This window comes from Grampus griseus (genome assembly GCF_964374135.1).
Source record: "Grampus griseus genome assembly, chromosome: 3".
NCBI classification, from domain to species: Eukaryota; Metazoa; Chordata; class Mammalia; order Artiodactyla; family Delphinidae; genus Grampus; species Grampus griseus.
In genome coordinates, this window is record NC_139019.1 from 26,282,526 (window position 1) to 26,301,291 (window position 18,766).

The window sequence follows — 18,766 nt, forward strand, 5'->3', positions numbered from 1 at the left end:
AGAATCAGCACTTTGGCAGAAAGAGTTTATCCTATTTATAATGGTCTAAAAAAATCATACTAGGTACTGAGAATGCAGACATTAGTAACACATATTTCTTTTTTTTTTAATGTATTTATTTAATTTATTTATTTTTGGCTGCGTTGGGTCTTCAGTGCTGCACACAGGCTTTCTCTAGTTGCGACGAGCGGGGGCTACTCTTCGTTGTGGTGCACGGGCTTCTCATTGCGGTGGCTTCTCTTGTTGCAGAGCACGGGCTCTAGGTGCACAGGCTTCGGTAGCTGTGGCATGCAGGCTCAGTAGTTGTGGCTCATGGGCTCTAGAGCACAGGCTCAGTAGTTGTGGTGCATGGGCTTAGTTGCTCCGTGGCATGTGGGATCTTCCCGGACCAGGGCTCGAACCCGTGTCCCCTGCATTGGCAGGCAGATTCCTAACCACTGTGCCACCAGGGAAGTCCTAGTAACACATATTTCTAACTCTAGAAATTTTAAATCAAAGGAAGGGAACATTCATAATATAACAACTAACTGTACTTAACTGGCTAGAATAAGATGTAAATAGGGCCATAAAAACAATATGAACCAAGAGCCCAGAGGAATAAGAAATTACTTGAGTTTGATGTTAAGGGCACGTATCTTTCAAAGGTTAGTTATGACTTTCATTTTTCAATTGTTATACTAACCCACTGTCTCCCCAATAAATGCCTGCTGCAACTTTCACCAGACAGTTTGGGTTTTGTGTTTTTTTTTTTTTTTTTTTTGCGGTACGCGGGCCTCTCACTGTTGTGGCCTCTCCCGTTGCGGAACACAGGCTCCGGACGCGCAGGCTCAGCGGCCATGGCTCACGGGCCCAGCCACTCTGCAGCATGTGGGGTCTTCCCGGACCGGGGCACAAACCCGTGTCCCCTGCATCGGCAGGTGGACTCTCAACCACTGCACTACCAAGGAAGCCCTGTTTTGTGTTTTCTAATATCATTGGCACGTGGTAGGCAGCCTAAGGCACCAGGCTAGAATTAGCTAGGTTGTGTTTTCTGACATTCTTAAATGACTTTTGGAAATTCAAACTTATAAACACAGAATAATCGATAGCCAAATTTATGTAAAAGCCCATAAAAAACTATAGTTCAAATCCAAGGTTAATTAATTAACTATACTCATAATAATAATTTGTCAGTTATCAAAGAAGTACTATTCCCTGGCAACTCACTAGTCAATTAGGAAGTTATTCTATGTCTCAGAAAACACCTTGGCTACCTATTCTCAAATAATTGTTGGGGCGGCGGCGGGGGGGGTTAAGATTATTCTAAGGTCAATTTCTCTTTACAGACCTAAAAAAACCAGAAATCCCTCTGATGCCGCTATACAATGATTTTTTTCCTCTCATTGGAAATAAATGGTATTAGCAGTTTACAACTTACTGTCTATTGTACTGAAGTCATGCTAATAAGGTTTATCCACACCTTATCCACAATTAAATCGTACATACTGCACCCAACAGAACACGTAATGCTTATTACAAAGTTCCTGTGACAAGTTCCTCAAATCCAAAATATGCTACCTTAGTTTAGTGTTGCTACTAAGAAAGAGTAGAGCCTGAACACAGACCAACCTTCAAATAATGTGTTCCATTTATGACTGGACCTTCTTATGGGCAATCATTTCTGCCTCGGAGGAAGTTAACAAAAAAGGACTCAGACATCATCTTTTGATGCAGTTCCCTGGAAAAGGGCAAATCTTGTGTGCCCACTCCAACAAAAATGTTATTCAGCTTTCCTCAGACATTTTTTAAAAATGAAAAAAATCCCATAAGCAGAAAGCTGAACCAGTATGGGTAATATGTAAATGTTGTTTGATACTATTTTGAACACCCCAAAAAAGGTACAATAAAATAACAGAGTGGTGGGACTTCCCTGGTGGTACAGTGGTTAAGAATCCACCTGCCAATGCAGGGGATACGGGTTCGAGCCCTGGTCCAGGAAGATTCCAGATGCCGCGGAGCAACTAAGCCCATGCGCCACAACTACTAAAGCCCACGCGCCTAGAGCCCATGCTGTGCATCAAGAGAAGCCACCACATGAGAAGCCTGTGCACCACAATGAAGAGTAGCCCCTGCTCGCTGCAACTAGAGAAAACCCATGCTACAGCCAAATATAAACAAACAAAAATAAATAAATAAATAACTGAGTGGTCAAAGTGTCTTGGCATCCTGACATTTCTGCCTTTTATTTTATTTTTTTCTATTTGGGCTTTTGTTTTTTAAATTTTTTTATTTTAGTTGATTTACACTTCTGTCTTTTATTTTAAAAGAACCAAATTAATCTAAATCCAAAGAATAAAGTTACCCCTGAGATTATTAGCATACTTAAGACAACAGTATAAACTGGGGTGGGAGGAGGGGAGTTGGTTAAGTGAAGAGAAGATACAATAAAGGTTTAACCTATACTATCTACTAAAAGATTTGGCTGCTTCAATTTAAGCAGAATGTTGAATATCTTTTAAATATACTGTAACAAACCCCCAAAGGAGGAATAATGTTCAAAATTCTAGATTAAAAGATGTTACTGTGATCCATACTGTCATTCATCCTAAATTACTCACTATGCAAAAAAGACTTTATAAGTTATACGAGCAAATTTTTAATGTATAGAATTTATTTATAGTTAACTCTTTTATAAAGGAAACTGTGAGAAGTATATACGGAGAGGAAAAGTTCTTCAAAGGTTATTTATATCCCACTGCCCAACAATTATTTCAGTGAAAATGACATACTGGCAGGCACCTAAATAACTTCACTACAAAAAACTTCCATCTTCCTTGACATGTTACAGAAAAAAAAAAAGCAGCTTTGTTCATAAATTTGGCAGTCTAGCGACACCTTGTGACCAAACTGATCAATTACATGTCTTACGACTTCAGAAAGCAAAAAATACTATTCTTGAAAACACAAAAGTAGTCTTTAAACTTTTTACTCTTTGTCTCAAATACACATATTTATTAATTTTTTTAAATTAACGAGATATATAAATAATATTTAAATATCAGTAATTTTAACATGTATATATGCACACTGTAAATAACGGTAAGATGAACCCCTGGGTATCCATCCTCCCACCCCAGGTAAAGAAGAAAGCTTCATCAAGACCTTAGATGCTTCCCTTGTGTCTTCTCTGCCTCAGAGGTAACCACCAAACAAACTTAGGTTAATCATTCTTTTTTCTTTACATATAGTCTCATCACCTATGCACGTATCCCTCAACAATACAGTACAATACATAGTTCTGAAAACCTAGTAACAAGTACAGACTTAACTGTGTAAGGATAGGTCCACCAATTTTACCACCCCCTCTAATCCCTCTGAACAGGAACACTTCCTTCTTTCTGTCTCATTTTTACCTTTCAAAGGCCCAATCCAAGTTCCACTTCCTCCAACTACTAAAGCTCCCAAGGATTTCTTTTCTCTGGGCTACTGCACTTTCAGAGAACCATACTGTTAAACTCTAATCTGTCATTAATCTGTTATTAGAAATACACAACTGGGGACTTCCCTAGTGGTCCAGTGGGTAAGACTCCGCACTCCCAATTGCAGGGGGCCCCGGTTTGATCCCTAGTCGGGGAACTAGATACTGCATGCATGCTGCAACTAAAGATCCTGCATGCCTCAACGAAGACCCAGCACAGCCTAAATAAATAAATAGATAGACAGAAATATACAACTGTTCTGCAAATGAATTTTAAGATTCTTTTAGTATGGAAGCACTTCTTTTTAAGTTTCATAGTACCTACATCAGCACTGCTGCAATAACTGGTATTTGATACCACTCATTATTTTGAAGCAACTAAAAAATTTTAAATTAACAAACTGACCCACAGAACTGAACACTTAAAAATGGTTAAAATGGTGTTAGGTTGGATACAATTTTTTATTAAAAATCAGCATGCACTAGTACTACTTTAACTAGGTGGGAAGTAGATATTTTCTTAATTTAAAAGAAATGTGCTTTTTTCTCCTTCTCCCACTCCAGATTCCTTTCTTTTACGCTGAAATTACAGGTCATTCCTATTATACATCAGGAACATGCAACCAAAGTGCTATAGGTGATATTTTGGCATTTACAGCCATCCTAAACTTCACAGGATGTTCTTTAAAAAAATTTAAAAACCACTTTCTTAGTATTAGCTTCTTGGTTTACACAAATTCCTAACTCAAATGGACACTCTGTTTCACAAAATCTTAATTATATTTAATACTTTTGAGAAAAGCTTATAGACTTCTGCCCTCCTTTCACTCAACCAAGTGAGAACAGAGCACACAGCTCAAGTTGAAAACCACTTTCATTTATCATACACATTGAGTACTGGATAAGCTACATGCATAAAATGTTACATAACCGGTAAAGTTTAAGACGTATACAGCCACCTTAAACGGTGAGATTCAACTCTTTACAAGCCATACTCCCTGTGTGCCATGCGTACATAACAAAGGAAATCCAGTGGTCTAAGATATATTATTAACCCAAATCCCAATGTGCCATTAACATGTATGATGTAAGATAAAGAGACTGTTGATGGATGAAGCAGCTGAAAACGCCTCCACGTGCTAAGTGGCACCAAAGCGGATATCAAAAACATTGACGTTAAGGCAAGACAAACTATATTCCATAAAAAGAACTTTAGCACTCTGACTTACCTGACTTACCTCCCAAAAAAGTAAATACAACTTGAGAAACCCTCCTTTTGGTCAGCTGAGAACCTAATTACAAATTCTAATTTGCACCACCGGAAGTGGTAATGGCCAACAACAGCAGCACAACGTGAGCACAACACAAAGACTGCTTAGGCCAGTGAACTCCAGAGTGCAGAAATGATCCATCAGTTAGAAGGTACTAGCACTCCTATTTTTATCTCAAAAAAATCATATTTGCTAATATTTAACATATGGAGTTAACATCATACCCTCATTGAGTCTTTGTCAGCTGGCCACAGTTTGCTGAATAGGTGGAAGGCTCACCCAAAGAGGGCTGACAATGTTCTGAGCACTGTGACATACAGTCTTGGTATGTGCCAAGTACCTAGCTTTAACCAAACAAACTTTCATCAAATGGGTAAAGTAATTTTAAAAGATTTCCTACAAAAAAATTGTAATTGAAGATGACATCAATATCACAACCACAAAGAAGGAAAAAGGGTCACATTAAAGTTTCTCTTACTCAATGAGGTAAAAGAAAGTTATCAGCAGATCTACAAAAGGGTGGTCAAAAAAAAAAAAACCCTCAAAATTATCAAGACAGGGCTTCCCTGGCGGTGCAGTGGTTGAGAGTCCGCCTGCCGATGCAGGGGACACGGGTTCGTGCCCCAGTCCGGGAAGATCCCACATGCCGCGGAGCGGCTGGGCCCGTGAGCCATGGCCGCTGAGCCTGCGCGTCCGGAGCCTGTGCTCCACAATGGGAGAGGCCACAGCAGTGAGAGGCCCGCATACCGCAAAAAAAAAAAAAAAAAAAAAAAATCATCAAGACAAACTTGTGAATAAGCTTATGTTCTCTACCAATAAGAAGGAAGAATGAACCCTGCCATAGTATAAAGTGCCCATTTATTGTCCTACTACCTAAGTTTGGAATATGTGTATTCACGTTATAAATAAACAAACATGCAAAACTCAATCTTTTACTGATATAAGAATATCTTCATAATACAACTATTACTTTAGAAACTCTATTTATAAGTGAGAAAAATGACATGTTAATTACCAATCTCTGACAACCTCCAAACGTTTTTAAAACAGTCTAAAAAGCAATATATTTGAACATGAAATGAGCATAGATGTATGCAGAAGCTATGTTTTATATAACAGTACAGAGGAACAGCAAGCTAACTCAGGTCCTATACTCCAGGAGTTTACTATCTAGAAGATTAGACAAATACACAAGTAACTTTAAAATAAATGTAGTCATTAGTGCTATCAACCAAGTAAGTGTTCCTTCCTACAGCTGCACTTCCTATCTCCCTAAAGTTAGGGGAGGCCATGTGACTTGCTCTGACCAATGAAACCTGCACCACACGTCATTTCTGAGCAGAAATTTAAGAGCCTGGGTGATCTGTTATTCTCTTCTTTCCTTTACACTAGTGACTGACAGTGCTCCAGATGGTGGCAGCTCCATCTGCCCAGCTGCCAAGATGAGAATGAAGTGGCCTGTGACTGACTTACAGTATGAGTGAGAAGTAAACTGTTGTTTTAAGCCACTGAGGTTTTAGGGTTGTTTGTTACCACAGCTTAACCTAGCCTATCCAGAATAAGGTAGCATGAAGTAATTTTGACAAAGAATGACAGGAGCTAAGGAAGCTAAGGAAGTATACTATATCTGATTCACATCTGCTCAGTTTTGTTAAAGGGGATGAAATTTTAAAAACCACTATTTTCCCTATTTAGTGACTGATTAACTTTCAAGATTGCCTAACTAACTAAACAAGCTTTTGGCTATTTTGTCTAAGTTCCTTTCAAAAGGATTTTAAACTTTTACAAAAATCTCTCAGAGAATTCAGTTTTTAGTTTATACGCAGAAGCTTACCACTAAGTAATTCAATCCAGTTCTGGACCGTTTCTGGAGGCTGAGTCTCCTTAACGTGCTTTAGAGCTTCATCAAGAAGAACATCCCCTGTTGGAGCATCTGATTTACAAATCACCTAAAATGTAATCAACAAGAATCACATGATCTACTTGATCTTTCTAAACAAAAAACTTAATTATGCAAACACTTCATTATGCTTAAAGCCCCAAGTGTTCATACAGTATCAAAGTTCAGATTTTAAACTAATTCCATACTAAGGAAATCCAATATTTAACCTAACCAGATTAGCCACAATCATGAACGAAAATTTAGCTACTGTGCAATAATTAGGAAAGCAAAATGGTAGAACAGCTTATACTCATCGGAATTCCATTTACTGCTAAACCTTGGGCTATTTGATCCAGAAATTCATTTTTTAAACATTTATTAGTTATAGAAACAGACTCAATTATACATAAGAATTGAATATAGAATAAAGGTGGCATTTCACATCAGTAGAGAAATTAATTTTTCAATAGATATAATAAAACAACTGGCTCCTCAGAGCTTATACCACAATAAAAGATGAAGATTTAAATATGAAATATAATTGAGGGGATGAGAAAGTTTTCTCAAAATTGTGACAGCAAGCAGAATCCTTGAAAATACCAATAGGTCTGATTACATAAAAGTTTTAAATACTACAAAACTTTAAGTTAAGCACTTTAAGAGTAGAAAAACCAGAGGTAGGGTATAAGAGAAGAAAACGCTACACTGCTTTAACCAAGTACTAGATCTTTATAGCCTTCAATAACATTCTTGGCTAAACAACAAATTTCTAGTTGAAATTCTATAATATCAAAGTTGAATTTGTTACACTACTTTACATTACCTGTTAAAATGTTATGAAATTTAACAGTATTATTTTAAAAATGGGAGTCTTCCCTCAAACTTGTCCTTGACAATACGTCCTTTCCTTTTTGCTCAATCTCATGAAAGATTAAAAAAAATACAGTATCTGAGACAACATGACCCAATGGAAATATAATTAGAACCAGAAATACAAGGCACAAATCTATTTTAAAAAATTTTAGTAGTTATATTTTAAAAAATGAAAACAGGTAAAATTAATTTTAATATATCTGATTTAACCCACCATAGCCAAAATACTGACATGTAATAAATATTTTTAAATTGAGACTGGTTTACATTCTTATTTTTCCATAGTAAGTCTTCAAACATCCAGTGTGTTTTTATTTACAGAATGTCTCAATTTGCACTAACCACATTTCAAGTGTCTGGCTCATAGCCACATATGGCTAGTGGCTACCATCCTGGACAGTGCAGCTATAGAACATCTTCATCATCACAGAGTTTGATTGGAAAGTACTATTCTAGACCATACTTTTAGTAGGGGGTCAGAGAGAATAAGAAAAAAGAAAGGAGAACTTTGGGAGAAAAAGTTGTATGTCTATATGCTATGGTCATGCCACCGCTTCTTACTTCTCACTTACTCCCTGAATCTACTTCCATCTGGCCTGAACACCCAGTGCATGCCCACCCCTTTGAGAATGGTCTCACGGTGACAATAAGCTGGGTATAGTTGGATCTCTTTTCTTATGAAATTCTGCCCCCCAAATCTCTCTCAGATGGACTATTTTTCTCCATCACCTCTGCAATCATTCTAATCTACCTATCTGATTAACTTTCCTTGGATTAAGTTTCCTAACTAGCTTCCCTGAACTAGTTTTAGCCTTTTTCAATCCATACTCCTCACTGATCTTTCTAAAGGTAAATCTTAGCATGACATTCCAGCTTCTGCTTAAAATTCTTCAATAACTCACAGCAAGTTCCAACTCCTTAACAAAATCCAGCAATGTGTGGCCCACTAGTAAATATTCCTGCCCACACATATAATTTATATTTAGGGTTTTTCTTCTTGGAGGACAAGCCTCATTCTTAAATATAAACAAATAACCAAGGATGACAAGACACTTGAAAGTCTTCAGCAAGGAAGAGACCAAAAGAGAAAATAAGAACTGAAGAAACAGATAACACAGATAAAGAAAATTCTCAAAAGAGCAGTAATATCCTCAGGGATTTAAAAGAAAATCTTACATCCATAAAACAAGAAGAATAAGAAGGCACGATACAGAAAACGCTTCCTGGAAATCAAAAACATGAAAGCCACAATAAAAAACTCAACAGAGGATTAAAAGGTAAGAGAGACCAAGAGAATGTCAATTATATCCCAAAAAAGCTAGGAAACAAACCAGAAAGAAAAATAACATAAAAATCAGAAAGAAAATAAAGAACAGCCAAGAGGTCCACTCCACCTTATACAGTTCTAGAAACAGAGTGAAGATACAAGAAATAAAACTTTCCAAAATCAAAAGACACACATTTCTGGATTGAAGAAGCCCAAGCATAGTGAATTTTAAAAGACCCACATCAAGGCATATCATACAATTTCAGAACACTAGAGATAAACAGAAGATCTTAAATGCTTCCAGAGAAGAAAAACCAGGTATCATACAGAGACTGACAATCAGAAGGGCATCAGACTCTAACCGCAACTCTGTATACTAGAGGACAATGGGGAAATGCCTTAAAAATTCTGTGGGAAAAATCTAACATTCTATTCCCAGCCAATCTGTCAAACAGAAATATGGTACAATAAAGGAATTTTCAGGCATGCAAAGTCTCAAAACATTTTCCTCCCACGAGGGTGGAAGAAAACATTAGATCCAGAAAACAGGGGGCTGAAAGCAGTAAAAAAAAAAAGTGACAGGAAGTCCCAGTAGAACCAAAGCATAACCAATCCAGACTGAAACACAGGCAAATTTTAATGGAGTTATCTGATGTATATGAACATTTTAAAATTAATAATCTAACTTTTCTCTGATGGAGCATGTAAGAAAAAAGGAGAGCTACATAGAAAACTTTAAAATAAGGGATTAACTCTAGAAAAAAACAAAACTATCTAAGAAAGGAAATCACAGGATATAACTTAACTCTACAGAAAACAGTATTAATATAGTTGTAACAATATAAAACAATCATTACTGTTTTGCCAAAAATTATGATATAACTCTATTGGGAAGATTGAAAGGTAGGGGTAAAAAGTGGTATGTAAGAGAGCCAAATATTCATCTATTTTTTTTTTTGGCTGCACTGGGTCTTCACTGCTGTGCACGGGCTTTCTCTAGTTGTGGCGAGCGGGGGCTGCTCTTCATTGTGGTGCGCAGGCTTCTCATTGCGGTGGCTTCTCTTGTTGCGGAGCATGGGCTCTAGGCGCGTGGGCTCAATAGTTGTGGCTCGCAGGCTCTAGAGCGCAGGCTCAGTAGTTGTGGCGCACGGGCTTAGTTGCTCTGCGGCATGTGGGATCTTCCCGGATCAGGGCTCGAACCCGTGTTCCCTGCCTTGGCAGGCGGATTCTTAACCACTGCGGCACCACGGAAGGCCCGCAAATATCCATCTATTTTAAGTAATAGATGTAAGTAAGTAAAGAGCATCTCCAACTGATTTATCAAGAAATGGCAGTATAAGCTTATTTAGAAATATGGAGGTAAATGCCCAAGTAAGCAAAAACTGTAGCAAGCTGAATGGTGACCCCCAAAAGGTGTTCATGTCCTAACCCCCAGAATCTAATCCCCAATAAATCTCTGTAGATAAAATTAAGTGAAATCAGATCTGGAGATGAGATTGTCCTGGATTACCCAGATGAGCCCCGACATGCAATGAAAGTGTCCTTATGAGTGACATACAAAGGAGAGGGTGATGTAAAAACAGAGGACAGAGAGAGATGCAGCCAGAAGCCAAGGAAAGCCTCAAGGCCATCAGAGGCTAGAAGAGGCAAGGAACAGCACATTGTGGCCTCCAGAAGTGTAAAGAGAATTAATGTCTGTTGTTTCAAGCAACCAAGTCTGTGGTAATTTGCTAAGGCAGCCTTACAAAACTAATACAAGGACTGAGAATGGCTGCCGCCCAGATACAAGACTAAGGAGTGGGGAAGGGCAGGTAGAAGATTGCTATTTTTTTTTGCTGTAAGTCTTTAAGTACAATTTGATTTTATAACTATCATATATGTATTATCTTAATATAATCAATCATTATTTTTAAATGAATAGATTAAATCATATTGCAGTATTTTCCCAAAAGACTATCAACTGCCTAGTTAAGATCATACAAACAGGTGGATTGAAGTAAAAAGCCCATGCAGGCAGGGAACATGTGTCTCTTGGTCTCCAATGTATCCCCAGAGTCAAGCACAATGGATGGAAGACTTAAGCACTAAATAAATAAATGATGAATGAATAAATGAACGAAAGAGCAAATAATTTGTTGATAATCAACACAAAACTGGTTTCTGTTCCCAAAAACCCCAAATAAACAGTATCAAAATCTTTTCACTTTAGGTCAGGGCTCCATAACATTAATGTAAAATTACCTGTAATTTCTACTATTAGTAGTAACCAATGTGTATATTTCATTGATAATTATAATGACAAATTCTTAAGGTTTCTGTCCTCCATAAATCTATGGTTGCACAGTAAAACAAATAAAAATTTTATTCTGCTTTATGACATAGATATCTAAAACAGTAACTTCAAAACTAATCTCATGCCAGCTCATTTGACTCTAAATGACTAGATTTAATTTTAATATTCCACGAGGAATATTTTCTGCCATACCGTGTTTACTTTGCATACAATCTTCAAGAATACATTTCTTTCTTTCCTATAGGATTATTACTCTCTCTGGCATTTCAATCAAAAAATGTTCAGTTTTCACCTAAAACTTTTTGGATTTCATTATAAGACAGTGTATTTAGGAAAAAATAGCTTTGAAACACCCCACGTCCCCCAAGAAACAATGACAGACTAGAAGAGAAAGAGTCTTGAATATTTTAGATTGAGGTTAAAGTTAGAAATTCTAAAAACTAGTCAATAATACCTCTATTAACACAGACCTTCACGGTGGAGAGGCAGAGATGTGAAACCTATTTGTATTCTGGCAAAAAGATCAACAGCCTATGGACAGTTAATTTGCACAATACCACTTTTGAGTAGTTACGTCAAGTTTTCCAAATCATGGCTTTCAGGAGCAGCAAATAAAGTTTGGAATCTTTCTGAATATGTAGGATGCAATGGCCAGTGATCCTAACAATGAATTACATTACTCATTATGCGCAAAGAACCAAAAACCCAAGGATGCAAGAAAAGATATGGAAACATGATTCAATAAAGACTTAACTTTAAAATCAACTTCTCTTCTTTAATTTTTGAAAGCTATTAGTAAACAACAAGGTTCTACTGTATAGCACAGGGAATTATCTTCAATATACTGTGATAAGCCATAATGGAAAAGAATATTTTTAAAAATGCATGTATATGTATAACTGAATCACTTTGCTGTAAGCAGAAATTAACACAACATAATAAATCAACTATACTTCAATAAAAAAGAAAACTATTAGTAGAAACAGTCTTCATTTTTAGGCAGCACAAACTCTTTAAAAAGGAGATGTTATATAGGCCCCCTCTTACCTTTCTTGTTAACAGACTTTTACGTCTCATTCCACAAGCCTCTAGCTGTAACCTTCCTCTCAATGCTAATTCAATTAACATACAGCCACGTAATCCAGATGATATACAGTCATTCCAAAATGATGTGTAACCCTATTTAAAAAAGAAAACAAAAGAGCTAATTTACTTTGAACTCAGAGTCAAGAACAGAATCACTTTTTAGCCAGTTATTTCTTGTGCCTTTTACCTTGTATGTCTTTCCATAATTAAAATACTGAAAAAATACAGTTACTATACATTATTAAACTAGGATTTTCAGGGATTTACTGTCTTTTCACCACTTTCCTTACATGTAGATAAACAACAAATAACTTTGGAACTCACTAAGTTATGTGCTAATTAGGCTCTTTCAGATTGCAGGCAACAGGGCTCACCCACTCAGTTAACCTTAGATTATAGTCGTTTATTACTAGTATACGTGGGCAAATTAAGAAGCTCAGGAAAAATAATCTAGCCCAATGTAGCCTCATGGAGAATTAGAACATCGTTCAATGCTGTTTGCAATAAAAATACAAGGTTAAACTTGGAAGAATGTATCAGAAAATTTACATACGGGGCCATGCCTACAGTTCTGAATAACAAACTGTAAAGCGATCGGATTCCCCCACCCCACCAAGAGAAATTTAAGGGCAACGTCCAAGGTGGAAAAACAGCCAGACAGAATGAGACTGATAGACAGCCAGGGATCTGGGAATTCTCAAGTGAAACAGGCATCACCAGATAAAGTCAGGGCACTCTTTGGGAGCTAATAACTGGGACTGTCCAAATTATGAAGCCATGAACTGTGCCAGCAGAGTTGCCAGCTATTAAAGTGCCCAACTCTGAAGAGAAAACAGAAGCGATAACTGGTTCTGGTTAAGGCTCAGAACAAGGTAACATATAATTTTGATGGGAGGGAGAACAGGTCAATGGATTCTTTGAAGAATGGAGGACCAGGAATAGGGAGGCCTAGACCCTTGGTTTCGGTACTTTCTTGAGGTCAGTCTTGGTACATTGCCAGGTCATGGTGGTCAGCTTGTATTTAAGAAGATGACTGACCATCAGGGTCCATGGGACTTCACCACTGACACAAGGACTTAAATGACAAAGCTACCACTTCTGAGAATGAAGGCTTTGGGAAAATAAAAATCTGGATGAAGGGAGACACGAGATAAAAATATCAATTCAAAGAGGGAGATTTAAATGTGAGGCAGGGAAAGCAAACACTGACTAGATTTGAGGGAATCCTTTTAAACTTAAGTGTTAGAGATCTGATTAAACTAAGACTGCCAGATATTAGCTAAGTGGTTAATAAGACCAATAACTTACAGACATCAGGTACAATCGATGGCTTCTGTATCCATCCAAAACAATTAAAGCCCTAGGAAGCCTAGGAATGGATTCACATAAAATCAAAGTTACAGCTATCGGGCTTCAATTGGCCTGGACATACAGACGGAGTTCCTAGGTGAGCCTCTAAAAACTATAAACAATAGAGTACACCTCATAAAACAGTGATGGATGTAGACAGGACCATGCCCTGTCTCTGCAGCCTGGAAATTTCAGATGAACAGTACTCATTAGAAGCTTACATTTGCTAGCAGAGAACGAAATACACCTCAGCCTCAATTGCTCTCAGAGTAATGGCAACCCAGAGATGTTAGCAAAATGGAGTCTTTAATAACAGACTTCAAAGATTTACATTTAATAAACGGCTTTTGGGCATTAACATAAAAAGACAGATGCTTAAACAGAATTGATTTCATGTGGGAAAATAGACAAATGGGCACGGACAGTTCTGTAGCAAAGTTTCTGGGACACATGAGCAATATTCCAAAAATAAATGGCCATCAAAGCCACACCAAGGGGCTTCCCTGGTGGCGCAGTGGTTAAGAATCCACCTGCCAATGCAGGGGACACGGGTTCGAGCCCTGGTCCAGGAAGATCCCACACGCAGCGGAGCAACGAAGCCTGTGCGCCACAACTACTGAGCCTGCGCTCTAGAGCTCACGAGCTACAACTACTGAAGCCTGCGCTCCTAGAGCCCGCGCTCTGCAACAAGAGAAGCCATCACAACGAGAAGCCCGCGCACCACAAGGAAGAGTAGCCCCCGCTCGTCGCAACTAGAGAAAGCCCGAGTGCAGCAACAAAGACCCAACACAGCCAAAAACAAATAAATTAATTAAAAACAAAACAAAAAAGCCATACCAAGCAACAGAACAGTCCAGCATGTTGATGACACCTGCTAAAATCTGCATCATAAAAGTAGGATCAGGAATTAAGCAAGTTGCAGGAGGTAGGAGGCGGGGGAGAAAGGGTACTAAAAAGGGCAGTGTTAAATTAAAAGATTTTATGGTATTACTGGATAAAATGACAACGCCATCCTTAAGAATTATGTCTATTAGAGGGAAAGCAGTATGTTGGAAAAGCATCAAGTGAATCTGGTCATGACCTAGGCCAGCAAGATTCTGCAGTGAATCCATGTCACAACACATGTGAGCAGAACTACTAAGAAGCCAGAGCACCAGCTTAGGCCTTGTCAAGTGCTAAAGAGCCCTTACATCTTTTAATCTCTAGTGTTAACCTTAAAACTAGATCTCATCGATCCCCAAACATATATTTTAGAAGTTTAGTATCTCCATGAGATAACGGATGCTAAACCTACTGTGGTAATCATTTCATGATACAGGCATGCCTCGGAGATAACATGGGTTTGGTTCCAGACTACCACGAGAAAGCCAATATCACAATAAAGCAAGTAACACAAATGTTTTGGTTTCCTAGTGTATATAAAAGTTATATTCAAACTATACTGTAGTCTATTAAGTGTGCAATAGCATGTCTTAAAAAAAGTATATACCTTTATTTAAAAATACCTTATTGCTAAAAAATGCTAACCATCATCTGCCTACGCAGCATTGCCACAAACCTTCAATTTGTAAAACATACAATATCTGTGAAGCACGATAAAGTATGCCTGCATATGTAAACCAAATCATGCTGTACACTTTAAATTTATATAGTGATGTATGTCAATTACCTCTCAATAAAACTGAGGGAAAAAGTTTTATCTCTGATATTGGGATGCATTTTAAAATAGATGGTACCTTAGATTAAAGGAAATATGGTATTGTAACTACTGAGCTAAACTTAACCCATGGAAGAGGGAAGAGACAGGTGGCATAGGCCTCACAGGTGCCCAGCTGTGTAATGATGAACTAGAGCCTAGCATGTCAGTTACTGGGCATCTTGAAACCTGGTACAAGATTGGGTGACTGAACATCCAGACCCAGGCATGCCATCAATCCACCTGACTTCTCAGTGGAAAAGATTTTATAAGAGCAGGTCAGTAACAACCACACTGCCCAGAGGATTTTGTCCTCAGATAAACCACTACTCCCTGAAACAATTTCAAGAAGCTGCAGTCTAAACAGGATGGTTATATATTCAGGGCATGAATGTGTTTATGCCCCAGTAAAAATCTTATACCCTATCTGTGAAAAAGGCAAGCCAGCCACATTTAAAAAGATGGTTAAAATAGGTGAGGAAGACCTGACAGTATCAAGCAGTTTACGATTTGGTTCAAAAGCACAACTAGCTACGTGTGCAACCATACTGTGAGAGAGTAAAGAAATAGCACTGATGGGGAATTCCCTGGCAGTCCAATGGTTAAGACTCGGTGCCTTCACTGCCGTGGGCCTGGGTTCAAGCCCTGGTCTGGGAACTAGGATCCCACAAGCTGCACAGCAAGGCCGAAAAAAGAAAGAAAGAAATAGCAATGATGATCATTATAACAAATTATGACTATGTATTCAGTGACACTGCACAGCTCTTGTGCTTGGAAGCCAATAATCATTTCAGATCCCCCAATGGGTATTAGATTCTACCACCAGTGATGGAGGAAATAGCTTCATATCCCAGGTTAGTCCAAGGACAGGGTACTAGTGCTCAAAGTTCAGGGTCACACCAAGGGAGAACCACTGGCCAGGCAATCAACTTACTGATGAAGAAGCAGCACTGTGCTGGGAATACCAGTAGCCACAGGATCTTGAGGATGTCCCCCACTCACTGTAGAAGACTCAGCTGGGTCCTGATGGAGGCTGGACAACCACCAAAAAAAAAACTATTTTGGGGCCCTACAAGTTCAAGATTATGATCAGAACCAGCTCCTATTCCTAAAATAGAATGGGAGAGGCAGAGATATGCCAAATAGAGGTGGATCATACACTGCCCTCACAGAATCCAGAGAAACATGATTTCATTAGGTTCATGGGTCCAAAACAAGGGGAAACATGCAAGAATAAACGGGTGCATTAAGACCCTAATACGGTTTTCCTGGTGAGTTGCGCTGCTAGAAAATCAAAACAGGAACATTCAAAAGTCATACCATGTGCAGCTCACAAGCCTCCAACAAAACCAAGAACAGAACACAAGAGACAGGGACTCAGAAGGCCCTGGAAACTAATGCAAAGCACCTCTACTTACCTTTCACCAACAATCTACTTTAATAACAACAACTAATAATAACCAGGTAGGTGGAGACTTTCCCAATGGAGAGCCAACTAAACTGACTACAGAATGCTCCAATCAATCTTACGTTGTTGGTAATACTCAGCATCAGACACTAGACAAATGGCCAACCTTTAGGCAGACCTCAAGAGAAGCTTGTAACTTAAACTGGGATAAATGACCTTTATCATATAGTATGCCACTCCGAAGCAAGGAGCTAAGTAGAAGGAATGAATGGTACAGTAACGAATGAGGCAACGATACGAGGGACAAGCTCTGCAGACACAATCCTTCCCTCAGTGGGCAGTTCCAAGATCTAAACTTAGGGGACAGAGACTACATACATGAAATCTGATGTTGCTGCAGATCTAAGCAACAACCTCCAACACAACTTTTTCTCAGTGATAAGATAACATTTATTTGGATCTCTATTTGCCTGATTCCCTTTTCTTCTCAAGTGGCTCAACCTGAATAGGGGAAAAGGGAAATGCTCACTGGGCCCCTAAATATGCAAACACTGAGTTCTCATCATTCAGGTTACGAGCTCCAGAATATTTAACCAGAGGACGTTTGTTGTTTAAGACTGAACTCGAAAGCCTGGCCACCTGCAATAAAATATTTAAAACATAGTGTACAAGTATCATAAGAGGTATACAACCAAAAGTATTATGTGATTTTCCTTCCTAGAACATAAACACACACACTCATATAAAAAATAAAATGTAAGCACAGAATAAAAAATACAGAACATGATATATATATAAATAAAACATGAAAAACAGGTACAAAATAGTATATATAAGGTATGACCCTAATTTGAAATTATATAAACATATATGCATAGAGAATGTTTATATGTATTAATACATAAAACCCTTCTGTATTAACATATAAAACCCACAACTACTGAAGACTGTGCGCTCTAGGGTCCACATGCTGCAACTACTGAGCCCGTGTGCTGCAACTACTGAAGCCCGCAGGCCTAGAGGCCATGCTCCGCAACAAGATAAGCCACCGCAATGAGAAGCCCACGCACTGCAACGAAGAGTAGCCCCTGCTTGCCACAACTAGAGAAAGCCCGCACACAGCAACGAAGACCCAACACAGCCAAAAATAAAATCTAAAACAAAGGTGCTTTACTTATTAAAAAAAAAAGACAGCCTACTTATATGGGATATATTTGCAAATGATATATCTGATAAGAAGTTAATATCCAAAATATACAAAGAATTTATACAAGTCAACATCAAAACAACGAGAAACAACCCAATTAAAAAGTGGGCAGGGGGCTTCCCTGGTGGCGCAGTGGTTGAGAGTCCGCCTGCCGATGCAGGGGACACGGCTCCGTGCCCCGGTCCGGGAAGATCCCACATGCCACGGAGCAGCTGGGCCCGTGAGCCATGGCCGCTGAGCCTGCGCGTTCGGAGCCTGTGCTCCGCAACGGGAGAGGCCACAACAGTGAGAGGCCCTCGTACTGGAAAAAAGAAAAAAAAAAAGTGGGCAGAAGACCTGTGTAAACATTTTTTCCAAGGAAAACATACAGAGGGCCAACAGACTCATGAAGACATAATCGACATCACTAATCAACAGGGAAATGCAAATCAAAACCACAATGAGATATACCATCTCACACCTGCCAGAATGGCTATCATCAAGAAGACGAGAAATAATAAGTGTTGGCAAGGAAGTGGAGAAAAGGGAACCCTCGTGCACTGTTGGTGGGACTGTAAATTGTAGGAGTCACTAAGGAAAACAGTACGGAGGTTCCTCAAAAAATTAAAAATGGAACTGCCGTATGATCAGGCAATTTCACTTCTGTATATTTACTTGCAGAAAAAAGAAACACTAATTCAAAAAGATATATATGCACACCAATGTTCACAGAACCACTACTTACAATTGCTAAGATATGGAAGCAACCTAAGTGTCTACCAACAGATGAATGGATGAAGAAAATGTGATATATATATCACTGAAAGTTTCTACTACTTCTAGTATTTTGTCTTTCTTTATTATATTACTGCATATATATATATATATATATAAAGTGGAATACTACGCAGCCATAAAAAAGAATGAAATTTTGCCATCTGCAGCAACATGGATGGTCTTGGAGGGTATTACACTAAGTGAAACAGGTCAAACAGAG

At 38.5% G+C, this 18,766-nt stretch overlaps 1 protein-coding gene across 5 annotated transcripts in view; it reads right to left on the minus strand.

The window, feature by feature from the left end:
• Window positions 1–18,766, minus strand: part of GOLPH3 (golgi phosphoprotein 3) — a 55,096-nt gene that overhangs the window by 7,585 nt on the left and 28,745 nt on the right. For 4 of the 5 annotated variants that reach the window (XR_014296449.1, XR_014296450.1, XR_014296451.1 and 1 more), the window contains exons 2-3: window positions 12,091–12,222; window positions 6,563–6,677 (exon numbers count right to left, since the gene is read on the minus strand). Coding sequence is in view for 2 of the 5 variants with exons in the window: in XM_082649889.1 (XP_082506015.1) it covers window positions 6,563–6,677; window positions 12,091–12,222 (247 nt within the window). In the remaining 3 variants the exon portion in view is untranslated. The remainder of the gene's footprint in view (window positions 1–6,562; window positions 6,678–12,090; window positions 12,223–18,766) is intronic. The other variant, XM_082649890.1, reaches the window with a different exon arrangement.